Source organism: Palaemon carinicauda, chromosome 10 (assembly GCF_036898095.1).
Source record: "Palaemon carinicauda isolate YSFRI2023 chromosome 10, ASM3689809v2, whole genome shotgun sequence".
Lineage (NCBI taxonomy): Eukaryota > Metazoa > Arthropoda > Malacostraca > Decapoda > Palaemonidae > Palaemon > Palaemon carinicauda.
In genome coordinates, this window is record NC_090734.1 from 131683898 (window position 1) to 131703698 (window position 19801).

The 19801-nt window shown below is 37.4% G+C and overlaps 1 protein-coding gene across 1 annotated transcript in view; it reads right to left on the reverse strand.

Moving 5' to 3' along the window:
* Positions 1-19801, reverse strand: part of LOC137648487 (guanine nucleotide-binding protein G(s) subunit alpha) — a 78226-nt gene that overhangs the window by 43765 nt on the left and 14660 nt on the right. Inside the window, exon 2 of the mRNA XM_068381406.1 lies at positions 375-447. Coding sequence (XP_068237507.1) covers positions 375-447 — 73 coding nt within the window. The remainder of the gene's footprint in view (positions 1-374; positions 448-19801) is intronic.

Here is a 19801-nt window from a genome sequence, read left to right on the forward strand (position 1 = left end):
AGAAAAAACTTAATACAAAGTCTAAAACAGTGTTAAAGTAGTTACGAAAATGCATTTGGCCAAAGATATCTAACTGCATTGCTTTCCATGACCTACTCTCTTGCATAAAAATTCAACGAGTGGTCTAAATGAACTTCATGTTAATGATAGTATTGTACCTAACACTGTACAATATTCTTTAAAACAAATGTTAAAAACTCTTTATGTAAATTATATTTAATATCAACCAGACTTCTCACAAGTACAAATGAGTAATTATGAGAAAATGGGTATTAACGAATATTTCTTTCCTCTTTACTATGAAATCAGTTAATCTCTTACATATTGTTCTAAATTACCAAGTGGTAGTAAAAACAAAAGAACTCGATACTCACTCTTCACTGAAGCCATCGACGTGTAATATTCGCATTTGTTTCACAATAGTACTTTTTCCAGATTCACCAGCTCCTGCAATAAATACAAAAATGAATTACAATAACAATATTGATTTTGTATCCTGAATAAATTTTTTACCAAAAGTAAGAAAAGTATTGATTTTGTACTCTTGAATAAATTTTTTACCAAAAGAAAAATTGATTTTGTATCCTGAATAAATTTTTAACCAAAAGTAAGAAAAGTATTGATTTTGCATCCTGAATAAATTTTTAACCAAAAGTAAGAAAAATTGATTTTGTATTCTGAATAATTTTTTAACCAAAAGTAAGAAAAGTATTGATTTTGTATCCTGAAAGTATTGATTTTGTATCCTGAACAAATTTTTTACCAAAAGTAAGAAAAGTATTAATTTTGTATCCTGAATAAATTTTTAACCGAAAGTAAGAAAAGTATTAATTTTGTATCCTGAATAAATTTTTTACCCAAAGTAAGAAAGTATTGATTTTGTATCCTGAATAGATTTTTAACCACAAGTAAGAAAAGTATTGATTTTGTATCCTGAATAAATTTTTAACCAAAAGTAAGAAAAGTATTGATTTTGTACTCTGAATAAATTTTTAACCAAAAGTAAGAAAAGTATTGATTTTGTACTCTGAATAAATTTTTAACCAAAAGTAAGAAAAGTATTGATTTTGTACTCTGAATAAATTTTTAACCAAAAGTAAGAAAAGTATTGATTTTGTACCCTGAATAATTTTTAACCGAAAGTAAGAAAAGTATTGATTTTGTACTCTGAATAGATTTTTTACCCAAAGTAAGAAAAGTATTGATTTTGTACTCTGAATAAATTTTTAACCAAAAGTAAGAAAATTATTGATTTTGTATCCTGAATAAATTTTTAACCAAAAGTAAGAAAAGTATTGATTTTGTACTCTGAATAAATTTTTTACCCAAAGTAAGAAAAGTATTGATTTTGTACTCTGAATAAATTTTTAACCAAAAGTAATAAAAGTATTGATTTTGTACTCTGAATAAATTTTTAACCAAAAGTAAGAAAAGTATTGATTTTGTATCCTGAATAAATTTTTACCCAAAGTAAGAAAAGTATTGATTTTGTACTCTGAATAAATTTTTAACCAAAAGAAGAAAAGTATTGATTTTGTATCCTGAATAAATTTTTAACCAAAAGTAAGAAAAGTATTGATTTTGTATCCTGAATAAATTCTTAACCAAAAGTAAGAAAAGTATTGATTTTGTACTCTGAATAAATTTTTAACCAAAAGTAAGAAAAGTATTGATTTTGTACTCTGAATAAATTTTTAACCAAAAGTAAGAAAAGTATTGATTTTGTACTCTGAATAAATTTTTAACCAAAAGTAAGAAAAGTATTGATTTTGTACTCTGAATAAATTTTTAACCAAAAGTAAGAAAAGTATTGATTTTGTACTCTGAATAAATTTTTAACCAAAAGTAAGAAAAGTATTGATTTTGTATCCTGAATAAATTTTTACCCAAAGTAAGAAAAGTATTGATTTTGTACTCTGAATAAATTTTTAACCAAAAGAAGAAAAGTATTGATTTTGTATCCTGAATAAATTTTTAACCAAAAGTAAGAAAAGTATTGATTTTGTATCCTGAATAAATTCTTAACCAAAAGTAAGAAAAGTATTGATTTTGTACTCTGAATAAATTTTTAACCAAAAGTAAGAAAAGTATTGATTTTGTACTCTGAATAAATTTTTAACCAAAAGTAAGAAAAGTATTGATTTTGTACTCTGAATAAATTTTTAACCAAAAGTAAGAAAAGTATTGATTTTGTACTCTGAATAAATTTTTAACCAAAAGTAAGAAAAGTATTGATTTTGTACTCTGAATAAATTTTTAACCAAAAGTAAGAAAAGTATTGATTTTGTATCCTGAATAAATTTTTACCCAAAGTAAGAAAAGTATTGATTTTGTACTCTGAATAAATTTTTAACCAAAAGAAGAAAAGTATTGATTTTGTATCCTGAATAAATTTTTAACCAAAAGTAAGAAAAGTATTGATTTTGTATCCTGAATAAATTCTTAACCAAAAGTAAGAAAAGTATTGATTTTGTACTCTGAATAAATTTTTAACCAAAAGTAAGAAAAGTATTGATTTTGTATCCTGAATAAATTCTTAACCAAAAGTAAGAAAAGTATTGATTTTGTACTCTGAATAAATTTTTAACCAAAAGTAAGAAAAGTATTGATTTTGTACTCTGAATAAATTTTTAACCAAAAGTAAGAAAAGTATTGATTTTGTACTCTGAATAAATTTTTAACCAAAAGTAAGAAAAGTATTGATTTTGTATTGAATAAATTTTTTATCAAAAGTAAGAAACAAGTACATGTGGGTAGTTTTTCAATTGTTGAACTGCGGGTAACACAATGCTTCACTACAACTGCTTAAGTTTAATAATGTGTCTTATAAATAATGTAAATGGTACACCACGCTCTGATGAAGTGTTCCTTATTACACCCATAATGCATGTTGAGTAACTAAACAGATCACGTAGGAGGAAATGTAAGACGTGGTGGGAGGGGCTACATGCCGGAACAAGGTGGGCGGGGCTACAATGCGGAACAAACCGTGCAGGAAGGGTACAGGGCGCACATCCTGAGCGAGGTGTGTCAGGAATTCTCGTGTCCAACTGTACGGTAACACGTGAACGCCAGCCTGGGGATCGAGTCCCGCTCAGACTCGTTAGTTTTTTGGTCGCTGCAATCTCGCCACTTATGTGAGCTAAGGATGGGGGTGTGGGGGGGGGGGGATTAAGGGGAGCCTATAGATCTATCTTCCGAGTCATCAGCAGCCATTGCCTGGCCCTCCTTGGTCCTAGCTTGGTTGGAGAGGGGGCTTGGGTGCTGATCATACATACATATGGTCAGTCTCTAGGGCATTGTCCTGCTTGATAGGGTAATGTCACTGTCCCTTGCCTCTGTCACTCATGAGCAGCCTTTAAACCTTAAATAGAACCTTCTGAACATCATATAGAACAACTCCAACACTTTAAGGACGAAAAGATCTAATGCAGACGTCAACTTATGCATAATTCATCAGGATGTGCATTATTCACAGGACATCCATGTTTTCACACATTTCTCAGTGATTAACTAACTGCTAAGTAATGGCTGGGCACACTTTAAGGACAAAAACTGGAGCTACGTTGGCCGATGGCTGCCTACCTGAGTAGGAGCAAATAGAATTTCATTTCTACACACAAACAATATCACTAGTAATTGCTTACTTTGTTGTAGATATATACATAGGAGAGAGAGAGAGAGAGAGAGAGAGAGAGAGAGAGAGAGAGAGAGAGAGAGAGAGAGAGAGAGAGAGAGAGAGAGAGAGAGAATCATATATATAATACTATTTTTCAAATGGTTAAGTAAATGAAATGGTTCACAGCCAGATTCAGTAAAATAAAGTTACCTCTAAAGAAAGCATTGAAGGCAATCTCAAACCTGATGTGGGCATACAACATGGTCAGGGGCCAACATGTATTAATGTCGAGGGCTAACATACAGTATCTACAACATGTTAAAATGACTACACAATGCAGGAAGAGCGACGACCTAAAATTTTTGAATGGATACAAAATTTAAAAGCAAATATCTAAGGTAATATTGAGGAAGCTGTAAGGAGGAGAAGATCAAGAGGGAGGTAGAGAAGTAGATGGTGAGATAAGGTGAAGGATGACATGGAGAGAAGAGGTTTGGCGGAAGAGGATGCCTTTGATCAAAGGCATTGGAGTGGGTGCATTAGGCAACCGACCCTTTAACGTAGAGATAAAGGTGGCAAGAAAAAATATTATGGTAATATTGAAGGACATATAAATTTTTTTATGGCTTGATATACCAGTGCTGTACAATGAAATTTAACAACTTAACCCTTTTACCCCAAAAGGACGTACTGGTACGTTTCACAAAACTCATCCCTTTACCCCCATGGATGTACCGGTACGTCCTTGCAAAAAACTGCTATTTACATTTTTTTTTGCATATTTTTAATAGTTTTTGGAGAAACTTCAGGCATTTTCCAAGAGAATGAGACCAACCTGACCTCTCTCTGACGAAAATTAAGGCTGTTAGAGCAATTTGAAAAAAAATATACTGCAAAATGTGCTTGAAAAAAAATAACCCCTGGGGGTTAAGGATTGGAAAGTTCCAAATAGCCTTGGGGTAAAAGGGTTAATATTTATGTACTAAGAAGAGCAGCGAGATTACAAAACAGCCAAAGGTGTTCATGATGAGAGTAAGCATGGACAAATGATAGGAATAGACACTTAACCCTTGTGTGACGGGGAAAACCCAGCAGATGTACTTTGAAGTAAGTTATAAAGGCTGGGCACCGACATAGAAGAAAGAAAGCAGGATCAGATGGACAGTAGAAAGCTAAGATGTGACTGCTGAAAGGAGGCAAAAGATACTGCATACACATAAGTAATTCCTACACAATGTGCAGATGGGCCAGTTTGGTGATACAGTATATTAAAGAAGAAACGAGTGCAACTAACTATTTCGACAGACCGTGAGTATATATATATATAACCCATTCCAAGCAAGAACGGCACAAAAATTCGGGAACATACAGGCTTATACAGATTATCACTGCGATGGGGAGAGCGATAATGACAATATACAAAAAGACAGAAATACCGTTACAGTGTACAAACGTGTGTGATACAAGTACGGTACAATGTGCATTGACTGCAGTATACCCCCTTCCCCAACCCCATATTAATATCATTATAACTTGCTAAGCTACAACCCTAGTTGGAAAAGCAGGATCCTATAAGCCCAGGGGCTCCAACAGGGAACATAGTTCAGTGAGGACAACAGGGAAAATAGCTCAGTGAGGAAAGGAAACAAGGAAAATTACTGGTAAATATTTTAAGAACAGTAACCATAAATATTTCCTATATAAACTATAAAAACTTGAACAAAACAAAAGGAAGAGAAATACGATAGAATACTGTGCCTGAGTGTACCCTCAAGCAAGGGAATAAGAAGGTTCAAAGCAACTTTCTGTAACTTTCAAGAAATATTTCTCAAAAAAACAGGATATTGAAAGAGCTTTCTTCACACAATATATAAATCAAGCATAAACACTGCATTTAAATGGTAAAAAAAAAAATTAACTATTAACATGTTAGTAAACAATGAGGCAGTAAAGTCCCATTAATAAAATTTTTTGAGAGAATGACAAATGTAGAAGACAACCTTTCAATCTCATTACCAGGTCCAAAAACTAAAAACCTGAAAGGCTGACTTTATAAACAACTTAGTCCACTTTGAAGGAGATTATAAGGGTCAGAAATTTGTCTCATGAACTAACTACAATAAACTAAAGTTTTCTAAATTTTTCCATTTCCTATATCTACCAATTATTTCATAAAAAGACACAACATACTTTAGAGAGCAAATTTGTTGTAATGCCGTACTCCACACGCTGTGGAAATCAAAAACAGTAAAAAAACCAATGAATGATTTGGAAGATTTATGTAGTGGTAGTCGTCCTTCGAACCAAAAGAAATAAGTTTTTCCAAGATAAAGTTATGATTCTACAGTTTTTCCCATATGTTATCTATTCCCTCCATGTTCATACCTCCGCACCATCGGGTGTCAGTGCAGTACTAGCTTTTGTTTACATGCAACCCATATGTATCAGAGCCCTAAAAGATTGTGGAGAGATGGAAGAGAGTACAATATCTACATATTTAAGGTAAGTATTGAGGTAATAACTTTCAGGAATGGAGAGATAATGAGTTTCATCGGATACGTAAAGAAAAAAAAAGAACTCCATGAATGCTTCTTACTCGTAATACAATCTTCTGATGCCTTTACTTAACCCTTTTACCCCAAAAAGAACGTACTGGTACGTTTTACAAAACTCATCCCTTTACCCCCATGGATGTACTGGTACGTCCTTGCAAAAAACTGCTATTTACATTTTTTTTTTTTGCATATTTTGGATAATTTTTTGAGAAACTTCAGGCATTTTCCACGAGAATGAGACCAACCTGACCTCTCTGACGAAAATTAAGGCTGTCAGAGCAATTTAAAAAAAATATACTGCAAAATGTGCTTGATAAAAAATAACCCCCGGGGGTTAAGGGTTGGAAAGTTCCAAACAGCCTGGGGGTAAAAGGGTTAATGCAACATGATGATGGTGAAAGGCTAGGGTTTCCTTTCTTAAAGTAAATAGCTTGAAAAGAATCACAGAAGACTTACTAACTAGCATTAGTAAGGGTAAAAGTCCTTGTTGTTAGTACAGTATTACTACTAGCTAAGCCACACCCCAGGTTGGAAAAGCAGGATGTTGTAAGACCAAGGGCTCCATCAGGGAAAAATAGCAAGAGTGAGGAAAGGAAACATGGAATAGTGTGCCTGAGCGTACCCTCAAGCAAGAGAACTGTAACCCTAGACAGAGAAAGACCACGGTACAAAGGCTAGGGCACTACAAGACTAGAGAAGAATGGTTTGATTTTGGAATGTCCTTCTAGAAGAGCTGCTTACTGTTGTTAGTCTCTCTTCTACCCTTAACAAGTGAAAAGTAGACAATGAGCAATTACAGTGCGATAGTTAAACCCCCAAGTGAAGAAGAATTTTACGGTTATCTTTATTGTCAGATGTATGAGGAAATAGGAGAATGTGTAAAGAATACACCCCACTACTCTGTGTATCTGTAGGCATAGTTAAAATGAGCTGTGGCCAGAGAGGGATCCAATATAATAGTATCTGGCTAATCAAAGAACCATACTTCCACTTCTTTTACAATCATGGAAAATAGGAGAAATGTGTAAATTTGAGATTTGCCAACTTCACATTATGGCATCTACTGTCCATGCCAAAGGGTTGGGAACGAGGGAACACTGTCCAGATTTGGATGATCTTACAATTTACAAAGCTGTTGACACACTTGCAAGGACCATTCTGTAGCAGTTCTTCGTGCTCAGTACTGTACTCATGTTTCTCAGCAAGGAGGAAAAGAAACTTGCAAATATAAGAAAATGCTGTAGTGTTATAAGCATAAAGGGTTATAATCTTTTCTCAAGTCCTGTCTGCATCTAAAATCATGGTCTTAAACACTGCCAAGAGTTTGTGGGAGCTGATACGTGGCTCTGCTTCCCTTTAGCTCCACATTTCCATGAAGTGATATTTACAAAGTCTATGCCCCCAAGGATTTGACTAGAGGTGTCTGAGATCTTGACTTTTAGGCAGAGGTCTGCGAAAAGATGATTCTCACTGTCCCACCAAGCAAGGACTCGGTCGATGTAAGGAAAGGACAAAGAGCAAGTGAATTTAAGAGAAGAGATTTGGCCCAGCATTCCTACACTGGAACTAGCGGTGTCACATTTTGAAACAAAAGTTTTCAAGAAAGCCATGGGGCCCAGAACGATAAACCACTTGTTAGCAGGAAGTGGTTGCCAAACTATGAGTTCCTGTAGCAAGCTAGGAAGAAGTCTAATCAACTAACTGATAAAGAAGCTGAATCTATCATCATTCTCAAATACACGCTCCAATAAGTCATGAGTAAGTTAGGCATTCTAAGGATTGCCAAGAATACCCAAACTAGACAGAAGGGTAAAAAATCAGTTCATGAATTACAAGACTTGACAAGAAGCTTACGAGGATTGATCAGTTGTCTAGATAATGGAGTACTACAGTAAAATACCTACTCGGACTCTAGTGAAGACCTGTGGGACTACACTTAGCATGAAGCAAAGTGTGCAGAATGGGATGTTCTTTCTTTGAAGGAAATTTAATGTGAATGTCAACTTTAAAGTATCTGTGATAGAGGGAGATGATCCAGTCCTTCCTTTGAACTGTCAAAAGGATTATAGACGTCTAATTTACTACAAGTAGGCTGATGTAGAACCTTATGCTGGGTAATTACTTCAAAGAGATATTTCATTATAAGGTTATGAAATTCAAGTTGAGTCACTAACTTTTCCTGGTTCTTGACATATACAAGGAAGGCTATTGGAAAGCCCAATTAAGAAATATCTTTCCTTGAGCACTTGCCAAAGCCAATGTGGCAATAAGAGATAGATTACCACTGGAGCTTGAGGAATAGTAGCTTCATTAGACCAGCTTGCTAGCTAATGTAGCCTTACTAAAGACCCGAATTTCATAGCATGGGAAAAGTATCAAGGACTGAACCTTTGGGTATAAACTTAGCTGTGCTAGAGTTCAAATTTTTTGTAGTCTGCATTGAAAGGATCTTTTGACACATGAGCCTTGTCTGCAGACAGAAAAAATCCAACTTGCTAAAGTGGCTAGTTCATAGATGACTTAGTGGACTTGTACAAACGAGCACAGGAAGCAAATAAAAGAACAAGTCTATCTTTTACTAAGCTGAGACTGAATTGCTAAAGAGTACTATACAGTTGATCTCTTCTCTTCAGAACTAAATTAAGGGGGATAATTGCCTCACCTACTCCACCTCTAAGCTTGTAGTCGAGGGACTTTATGAAAGCCATAACTTTAGAGCAAATTGGGATGGAATTGGGTCGCAGATTACTCCAAAGGAAGTTTCTATAATTTTCTCAAAGGAAAAATTATCTATAATTCTCTCAAAGGAAAAATTGAGCAATACAGTTTCCTTGGAGGGAAAGGTCTTCTCAGTGGATACTGGGCTCTTCAAGATGCCTAGTAAAACAAAACGACTGGTGATTTTACCTAAATGGTCCACCAAAGGACGAGACTGTACAGTTAACGAGCAAGCTCTGCCTCATTACCATGGCAAACAGAGCAAGTGTAACTTAGAAATTGTTGCCTCTTTATGAAAGTCTGACAGTAATAGCATTAGACAGGTTAGATCGTATCAGAGACTGAACAAGAGCATTTCTTTCAGATGAAATGTTCAATTATTCCTTAATCATATCATATGCTCTTATGGTTTGCCTAAACACAAAGACTGCCGCAGAACTCAATGTCGAAATTCGAGTCCGATTCTCGAGAACCCAAAAACTGGAGAAGAAGTACTCGCTTTTGCATTTTGAATTGTCAAGAGATAACTTCTAGCTTGACTAGGAAGAAAAATTTGAGCCTCTTCCAACGGAAAGTGAATATAGACGCCCATGAAGGTATGAGCAACCTCAGATGATGATATGGCGCAAGTGTCTAACCTCTAAAAGCTGAAGCATCAAAGTGCAAAGAAGCACAAGAGCTTACATTGACCACCACAAAAGAAGTTATTGTATGATAAAGAGGTCTGAGAGATGCACCAAAACCAATGTACCAAGGCCTAATGGCTCATATCCAGGTGCACAAGTGGCTAGCATCTACAAGGTGGTCATTACATGGCTAAAGGGCACCTGTGCAGCAACTGGTATACAAGTGGTGGGATTCTGACCAGTAAGCATTTAAGCCCTTGTGTGTGCTTAAGCAATAACAGGTTCCTAATCAGCTGTCAGCTTCAAATCTGGTATAGCAATTAACACAGAGGCAGACAAAGGAAGAAATACAGGGGAGAAGGCTCGAAGGGTTATCCGAAACCCTTTCTGAAAACCAGGGTGAAGAACCATGTGAAGATTATTGTTGGAGAACCAGGGTGAAGAAAGAACCATGGAAGTTTATTGTTGGAGAAAACCAACAAGTGGCAAGTGCTGCTGTCAAACATATACAGAGATTGCAAGGAAGGAAAGAGAAATAGGATCATTCTTACCAGCACAAAATAGGCTTTATCTCATCTATAAAAGGCAAAGGCCTTGAAAAGTAGGCTTCTATTTAACTAACTGAACACAGGGGCATCAAGGACATGTAATAATTCTTTGAGTTATAGCAAAAGAAATAAATAACATACTACTTTAGTATACACGTTAGTGAAATCAACATCGACGACAAGGTTTCCACACTACTTAATCTCTTAACAGTGTACAAGACTGAGGAAGAGGGTTTTCACTGACAATTCTTTAAACCCAACAGTGCTAGCAAGTTCATATGATTCAAGAGTACTAGTGTACATATAAATACCAAGAAATGTGCCTAGATGTAGGAAGGACCATCATGATAAAAGACCTATGATATATCTGGTGTCTGACCCTAGATGAGGGCTAAGCATACGCCAACATTGGCTTACTGTATACATATTTTTTGATGGCTGGTAACGAGGTATTTTTGGCATACATTTGGAAGTGGGAAAATAAAATATTACTTGGGGAGGTTTTACCCGATTTATTCCATTCATGAAAATTGTTCAGAGCCACTGATGCAGGACGAATCGATTTTGAGACCAGATACCCCAAGGGACATCAAAAATTGTTCCCAAAAGTAGATGATGGAGTCTACAAGTAAACAGATTTAGCAACATGAGGTTTTGGTATAGACTATGAAAGAGGGGCTCCTGAGCAAATCTATCCTGGGAAGAAGAAGAAGAAGAAGAAGAAGAAGAAGAAGAATCTAGTTTCCACTGGAGTGAAGGGGTAAACTTATCCAGACCGGGCACTGGGAGTAAGGACCATTTGGTGGAAAGAAAGGGTATCGACTGCTTAAATGATCTGCCAGGGTATTAATCTTCCTAGCGACAACCAACTGGTTGCTGGTGAAATCTTTGACACCTGCCCTTGCCTTTGGGCATAGGACAAGAGCTATCGTAAGTTCACATAACGAGCTATGAACTTTTAATACATTTTGGCTTCACTCAATGCCTTGAATACTGCTAGATGGCCAAGAACATTTAAAATAGCTTTTCTTCTATGCTCTTTTGGATTATCGACCTACAAAATGGTGCTTGGCCCAATGGCATGTCACTCCTTCAAGAGAACTTTCAAAACTGGGTAAAGAGATGAGGGTAAACCAAGGACAAGGATCTGTCCCAGTAAATATTCAGAAGAAATTTCATCAAACCCATTATGAGATAAGAATAGGGGTAACCATTTGGAGCCTTGAAGACTTCATCACTAACTAGCAGGGGGAGCTTGGTAAAGAAGCTAGGAAACAGTGGATTTTCTTATCCTAAGGAGGTTGAAAATCCCCCATCGTGAATTGAATTTACAGGTTGGAATAAGGTAGAAGTCTCCAAAAATTACAATATTCCTAGGGGTACCAAAAACCGAAATAAATTCCTTGGACATAAAGAACCCTCTCAGGGGACTCGCAATACAGTATATAATTAAACGACTATGATTAGGAGACCTAGTGCTCCAAAGTGAGCTAGTCATTTTACACCCAGAGAAAAGACTCCCATGAAGATCTGCAGGGCTGTGCTTAGGTAGGAGTTCAGTAGGCAGAATTAGCATGTCTATCAAATGAGGACCAATTTCAAGGACTTCTTGAATCCAGATGAATAGGAATGAAAAAGCAAGCATGGAAAAGGTAAAGGGACAACATCCAATCAACCTTGGGATCAACGTAAAACCAAAGTTCATCTTCTGAGAACCTGGTGAGGATGAAAAATGTAGATAGGTTTAACCGAGATTACGTTTTTGCAACTCGAGCAAAAAAGGTTTAGCTGATCCTTGCTAAATATTTGTGCCATAAGTGTAGCCGTTTGTCTTTGTCAAGTATGGGATCAGAAGACAGATCCAAGAATAGAAGCTTCTTTATCTTAAATACAAAGTGGCTCCATTCTCTTTAAAGTAATTGCAAAAGGGCATGAATTCTTTCATTCTACCTTGTTTTGAGTATTTTTCTCCTATCTGGTCTTCAGCTGCTGATTCTCATCTTAATTTGTTGGACAGAAACTTACGGTCAATAAAATTTCTTATTCCTGAGCTAGATATTAATCTTTGGCACCGTCGTTCAATTGGTTCATTATGCATGTTGCATAATATTTTTCATGATTCTGACCATCCTTTACATTCAAATCTTCCTGCACAATTCCATCCTGTTCATAATACTAGGCAGGAGGTTAATTCTAATAGCCAGGAATTCTCCATCATGAGGCTCAATACTACACACTATTCTAGAAGTTTTATTCCAGCTGTGGAATGATCTTCCTAATCGGGTAGTTGAATCAGTAGAACTTCAAAAGTTCAAAGTTGCAGCAAATGTTTTTATGTTGAATAGGCTGACATAAGTCTTTTTATAGTTTATATATGACATATCTGTTTTGACGTTAACGTTTGTAGAATGATTTATTGTTAATTTGTTCGCATTTCCTTTTCTCACTGGGCTATTTTTCCTTGTTGGAGCCTTTGGGCTTAACATCTTGCTTTTCAAACAAGGGTTGTAGCTTGGCTAGTAGTAATAATAATAATAATAATGGCATTTAATTCAGCAGTAAGCAAGCACTCCAGAGTTAATCATTGGCAGTGTCGTTCTTTGGGAGGTAAAATAGCTATCAAAGGTCTTTCGTAATTACAGCTATCTTCTTCACAAACAAATCCGGCCCAAGGGGGTCTCAATAATCCTCTTCAAATCAAGACCTAGAACTAAACATTTCCTTAAAAAGCTGGGGATCTTCCCACAGGTTTCAGCTTCCCTATTCAACAATTCTAAAGACAAAATTTGTTTACTGAAGACGAAGACACACAAAAGTTCCTCTGCGGCTAAAGAATGGGCCTTAAAATATTTCATTTCCAGGTAAGCAAAGTAAGGGTACTGAGAATTTCAAATGGTCGAGACCTTATGGATAGTTTTCTGAACAGAATCAATGAGATTGGTTAAACAGAGGAGCTATATAAAAGGCAAGACAAGTCTTCTACCACCTGTGCAACTCCTGAAGCATCCTTCATGGTAATTAGGAAGCCAAACTGGATCAAAGTTTTATGTCCGCATTGCCCCAGCCTAAAGAAATCAGACCTTTTAGAAGATCGAGAAGTTCTTACAGAACTGATGTATCAAAAGAATGGCTGTGAGTTTTCCTAAACTGCTCGAGACGTAAGAATTCTACCTAGGGAAGACCAGTAAAAACTATAGGACCAGGACATGCAGAGGTACGTTATCATCACGACCAGCAAAATAGGTGCCCTTAGCTGTAGTCTTGAAATTACAGGAGGGGCAGCAGGGATACCAGCAGGAATTTTTGAAAATAAATAACATTGGGTACAGTCAATTGTTCAGAATTCTTAAATACGGTACAATGTAAAATAGGAAAAGGGGTCATAAAAGGGAAGCAAATTACAAACCAACTGATCTAGTCTTTTACATATGCTATTATATCTACAGTAAAAGCTATGAATGACTATAGTCCATTTCTTTTAGCGATGCAGATTTGCACCGACTCGCAGAAGTGCCCTTTTAGCTAGGAAAAGTTTCCGGATCGCTGATTGGTTGGACAAGATAATTCTAACCAATCAGCGATCAGGAAACTTTTCCGAGCTAAAAGGGCACCGCCGCGAGTCGGTGCAAATATGCATCGCTAAAAGAAATGGACTATAGAGCACGAGTACAAAACCTTTTTGGCCACTCAGGCCAAATCCTCAAAAATATATCTACTCATGGGCCACTAGATTTTACATAAAATAAACATAAATTTTACATAGAAAAAAAAAAAAAACATAGTTGCTTGCTCACCTCCTTTGTTTTAACACAGATCCATGCACAGGCTTTATACGTTAGAGTGGTTACCAGTCTTAAAACAGACTAAAAATTTTTATCACCTATCCTCCAGCATTTGTTTGTTCTGGTTGAGCAGACTACGTTTGTTCACCTTTGCATTTACAGCCAAATAAGCTTGTATAGATGGCAGCTTTGTTTCTCAAATATTGAAATGGGTTTCGCTAAACATATATAAAAGTTCAGCAAATACCCTTCATTATAATTGGTACGAAGGCTGTCATTATTCTGAAGATTATTTTGTTAAGTTGTGCTTTAAATTCTACTACATCACGAGATACAGGAAACTGAATGAAGAACATCAAATCATTGACTTTTTCTAATTCTGTTGTTCAGTATTCATGTCTACTGCATACAATAACTTTTTCCCCCACACACACGTTTGTATTTTGAGAACTGTCCTTACTCTCCTTTACCCGAGTGACTGAAACAATATCAGTTTACATTAAAAAACTATCACATATCTAGTTGGGAAATAATTTGGTTGTTCCCTTCAAGTTATTCAAACGACTTGTGAGATCGACAGGAAAAGGCAAATCACAGAGTCGACATAATGATCTCCATTTCCTCAGGAAGAATCACTCATCTTTGTAGTGTGTTTCCGCTGCTTAACCACCTTACCATACACAAGTAAAAAATGCTAAATTCCCATTTCTGCCTCAATTTCATGAAGAAATTGCTTGAACTGCTAATAATGCAAAGCTGAAAGAGACAATGGCATTTGCGGTAGAAACTACAACTTGCATTACTTGATCGAATTCCAATTCTTATACAACAAAATTTGATGTATTATTCAAATAAATAGTTTGTTCTACAAAAAAGGTCTTTAACTAATAACTCCGCCAATCCATACTGCTTGCCAATCATTGCAGGAGCAGACACAGTTGTTGTACAGTACTGTACCAACTGACTTGTCCAAATTTAACCCATTCTAGAAATTTGTTCTAAAAGTCCATTAAGTATATCCCTACCAGTTTTCTACCCTTTCAATGAACAGAACCCTACATGTTCCTCATTCACAGAAAAATGTTGCATCGCACACAAATCCAAGAAGTTTTGCTGTAGATATGACGCCAATAGCTTCTAAGTAGCTAGGGAGATAAAAACATTGTTTCTTTCTCCTATAACTGGTCTATTACATAATCACCATAAGCTAAAGCTAGTCAACTGAAGGACAAAGGCCTCAGACATGTCCTTCTACTCGTGTCTGTTTACACCGTAAAATTTTCCTAGCTTGACAATCCGTAGTTTTTCCTTTTTTCAACCTCTAGGGATCCAATCCGTTATTCTATTGTCTGACATCCTCATTACACGTCCTGCCCATATCCATTCTTTTTCTTACGTGTTGTTAGAATATCCTGTACTTTAGTTTGCTCTCGTATAATGTTGCCCTTTTTCTGTATCTCAAGTGTTATTCCCATCATGTATATACATGTACAAATATACATGTATGTGTGAGTGTTTGTGTCTTCTTGTCATTGTTGTTCTATCTCATCTTTTATAACCAGCTCACTATCTTAAATCCCTAATTTCAAGACCATCTTCAAACACACAAGCTGCGGAGATGAGAGGTGAACGTGTATAGCTTGTCTGCAATGGGGTATATTGATACCACTATCTACTCAAGATAGAATCAATTTTATTATACTGTATCAATAAATTTGAATGATGAATATCACTACTCCCTTTTAGGATAAAGATTAAATGTAATTAGAGACAGATGTGGAACATCTTGAATGTTCAAGGTCTTTGACATTCTGAACATATTGTTGCATATCAGTAGGACAAGACCTTTGGCTACTGGCATCTGCAAAACTGTATCATGTCTGTAAACCAGTGAACTGCATTCATCTATCAGATATTTTCTAGTCACATATAGAGAAATACTGTGTATTACCAAATCAGTGTGGATAGGGAACATGTCATGATAACTCCACAGCAAGGTAATCCCTGCTGTAAATAGCCAATTCCTAAGACCTAAAATAGTACAGTAGGTGCAAGTTATGTTTTTAGTTCACATTTTCTGTATACTGTATTTTCCTTTTCTTCTGATACTTTTTGTTTTACGAATATCTGACCTAAACCAGGGTCAGCTCTTATACGATACACAACATACACAACCGAAATTAAGGTCACCCTACAATTTTGATCTACAGGACAATATACAGCACCTTCCAATGTGTGTACACATTTCTGGAACTGACTAATATTAAAGTTTGCTTTTCCTTCCATGGATTGCATCATGAAGTTAACAAAGAGGAACACACTCTGCAGATAGGAAAAACATCAAAGGACCTGTGAGAACAATCCTTCAGGTAGTGAGAAGTGAAAGTAACCTGTCTCTTCCAGACATTCGCTTTATGTACTGTACCTGCATTGCCAAGATTTTTGCAGAATGTTAGATGTTTCTCCCAGAGATTTATAATCTCTCAGGAATGTGTCATGTAACCAGAAAGGGATTGGGTTCTTTGTTACTTTCTTCTTTTGTCTGGTACTGACAAACAAGTTAGAAATGCCTGGATGGCATGGTTTGTTTGTATGGTGTTTTTACGTTACTGTACATGGAACCAGTGGTTATTCAACAACGGGACCAACGGCTTTACGTGACTTCTGAACCACGTCGAGAGTGAACTTCTATCACCAGAAATACACATCTCTCACTCCTCAACGGAATGGCCGAGAATTGAATCTGCGACCACCGAGGTGGGACGCAAACACCATATCGACCATGCCACTGAGACACTCTGGATGGCAAGGTGCAGTCCACTTTACATGAAGACAGACTGTCTGCACAGGACATAATAGCAAGCTGTCAGTCATCAGTTACCTACTTGATTGATGATATGGAGGAGGAAACAAACTGATTGTTATAATAGATAGATTTTGAGTCATGGCTGCAAATTCTTTTGCAAAGGAAAATGACATATCTCTCCACTCCTTGGAGTGAGACACAAGATAAGATAGATAATGAAGCTTGCTCACCCACTTCGATGATGCCAGGTCACGGAGGAGTACTGTCTTTAGCATTAGGTCTGTCCGTAGAGGGATTCATAAGGTACCTCAGAAGCTATATCACTGTCCAGTCAGGGGTCTGATTTCCCGAGGTGGACAGAATTGCTCAAACCTTTTAATCAAAACCAAAAGCTCCCACAAGGAGGAGAAGTCAATTCCCTAGACTAAACACTTGGCTCAAGTCTGAGCGATATCCTTTCATTGCCATGACAGAGAGGTTTCTCCTTCTGTAGGTAAAGTAAAAAGGGCACAATCAAGGGAATAGTGGCATCGAGTGGAGCAATGTCCCTTTAAAAGGCACCAATCACAGCGCAGGGAATAGAGAAGTTTCTCCTTCTGCAGGTAAAATAAAAAGGGCACAATCAGGGGAATAGTGGCATCGAGTGGAGCAATGTCCCTTATGTCCCTTTAAAAGGCACCAATCACAGCGCAGGGAATACTTTGCCTAGTAGACTGCTGTTGAAAACTTTTGGAAATACAGTATTCTTTACGTTGCTTCGCAGTGTCTCAAAAAACCCTTCTTTCAAAGAGGATGCTGGATAACCACCCATAAAGGCAGGCAATGAACCTTTTCAAGGAAGGGTGAGGCGATTTGCTAGAGTCGCAGAATTCGTCTCTGGATGAAAATACTGCGGGTTGGATCAAGGCCTTGTCCATGACAACATACCGAAAACAACACTGTAGTAATCTAACCGGATTCCCAAATTGTAGCAAAATTCTAACAGCAGCTCCCTAAAGGGATAATCTGGGCTCGAATCGGCCACGTAACACAGGAGTCCGATTCCCATGAAATGAGCCCATCAAGAGACTAGAGTGAAGAGAAGAATAAACACTTGTGGAGCTGTCGACAGGCCAAAGCACAGCACTTTGAACTGAAATAATTCTTCCTTGAGAGGAAACTGCAGATATTTCCTTGATCTCAGATGGACTGGGATCTGGATGTATCGCATGTGTCTTAAAGGTCTATGGACAACAGTAAGTCATTCTGATGAATTGCCTGGAGAATTGTGCTGGGAATTTCAATCTTGAACAAGGTCTGTAGGATGAGCAGATTCACACGAGCAAGGTCTATGGAGAGTCGCAGACCTTCTGTCAGTTCCTCCACTAGAAAGAGGTTGCTGAAGAAACCTGGGGACGCATGCAAGACTTCTTTGGTGGCTTCTCCAGCATCTCTTGCCCTTCTTCTTGTAAAAGGTCCATCTGGGAACCCATTAAATAGAATGATGGGACCATCAGTCTACTTCAGAGGAGGGGGTTAACCCTTGAACGGGTCATCCCACGATACCCTGAACGAAGCACCTCTACCACCCAGGGCTTTACCCTTTAGAACTAACACCTTGTCCAATGACTTACAGCCATCCCACACTGGTGAAGAGTTGGGGGGACATGCCATCCCCAATGGGCACAGTGAAATCCTCAGTTCCTTCTGGAAGAAGGATCATCTCCACATAAAAAAGAAAGACGAGATCCATCTATCTTTTTTTACTGTAGTGTGTGGCCCCGTTCGGTCAGAAGACGACGCTGGGGTGTCTGCTTTAGAGATGATGATCTAGGCAACTGCTCAAATGAAAAAGGTAGCCAGGCCTGACTTCTATTTCTGTACATGGGAAGTGTCAGGTGGTCTATAAAAGTGTTTCTCAGGGCTAATGCATGCTTACCAGACACGAGTCGAGCAAACTTAGAAGAGACAGTGTCCCTCCTTTTGAGGATGCAATTACCCTGAGATGAAAGCACACTGGCGAAGCATGAAAACCTGACATGGACGCAGCCTTTAGATTTTGCAACTGGGGGTTTGAGAAGGAAGGCAGCTGTTTTATGCCAAAGTCGATCACTGGAAGTGCCCGGTGTCAGGGCAGCTACATCCGGATCCATTGGCAGGGGTTGGGAGGCGGTCCTGTAGGAATCTAAAACTCATGCTGACGGAGAGAGCAGGAGAAGGTAGCCCTGACAAGCTACTCATCCCAAGGGAGTTTTTTTGCATCGAAAATTTGTTTACTCAACAACGCTAAAGTATCTATAGCTTGGTAAGAGAGAGGAATATCAAACTTATGATGGGAACTCTGTGGTTCCGGGAAGATCCATAAGACAGCATCTACCAGCAACAGGAGTAAGAGTGGTTTCACCAAGGCCGTTAATACGGCAAAGACGAATTATTATTTTCATAAAATGGATGAACTGAAGGATGATATGGAGAAGAGGTTTGTGGGAAGAGGATGCCATTGATAGAAGGCATTGGAAGGGGCGATCAGGCAATCGACCCCTTAATGTAGGGAAAGAAAATTTTCATAAAACTGGATGCTTCACCTGAACCCGCGGCTGGAACTTCCAGAGGAGTAACACTTGTCACCTCAGAGGAATCTGCTGCAGTAGAATGTTCCAGAGAATCTTCTATAACTATAGTGGAAGAAGGGCCTGGAGAAGTATATCTAAACCTAGACACTCACTGACAACGTTGGTTCTTGTTTAGAATAGTTCTGGAATTCTTATTCTTTCCTCGAACGTCTTTTTGTTCACTCCGAACCTCTGACATAATAGGAGTGGAGAGAAGGATCGAGAAAAATCATAAGGGGAAGTCTACCTTTACGGTGAAACCAATTCATTAAAATGAAGTGGAGGAATAGTGGGTTTTTCCTTCAACTCAAGGTTCTGTTCTATGCCTATGGGATACATAAGTTCATGAAGAACTAGGTCTCTGACACTTATGTGCTGGTGGCATATGATACTAGAAAGCAGGAAGAATAACTTCCAGAAACGGAGAATTAGGATCCGCACCATTTTCTATCACTAGATTGAGGCCAGGATCTAAAGTCTTACATTAATAATTAACTACTATACTGTAATCTGAAGGTTTTGAAAGGTGAATTACTGACGAGCGTTTGCCATCCTC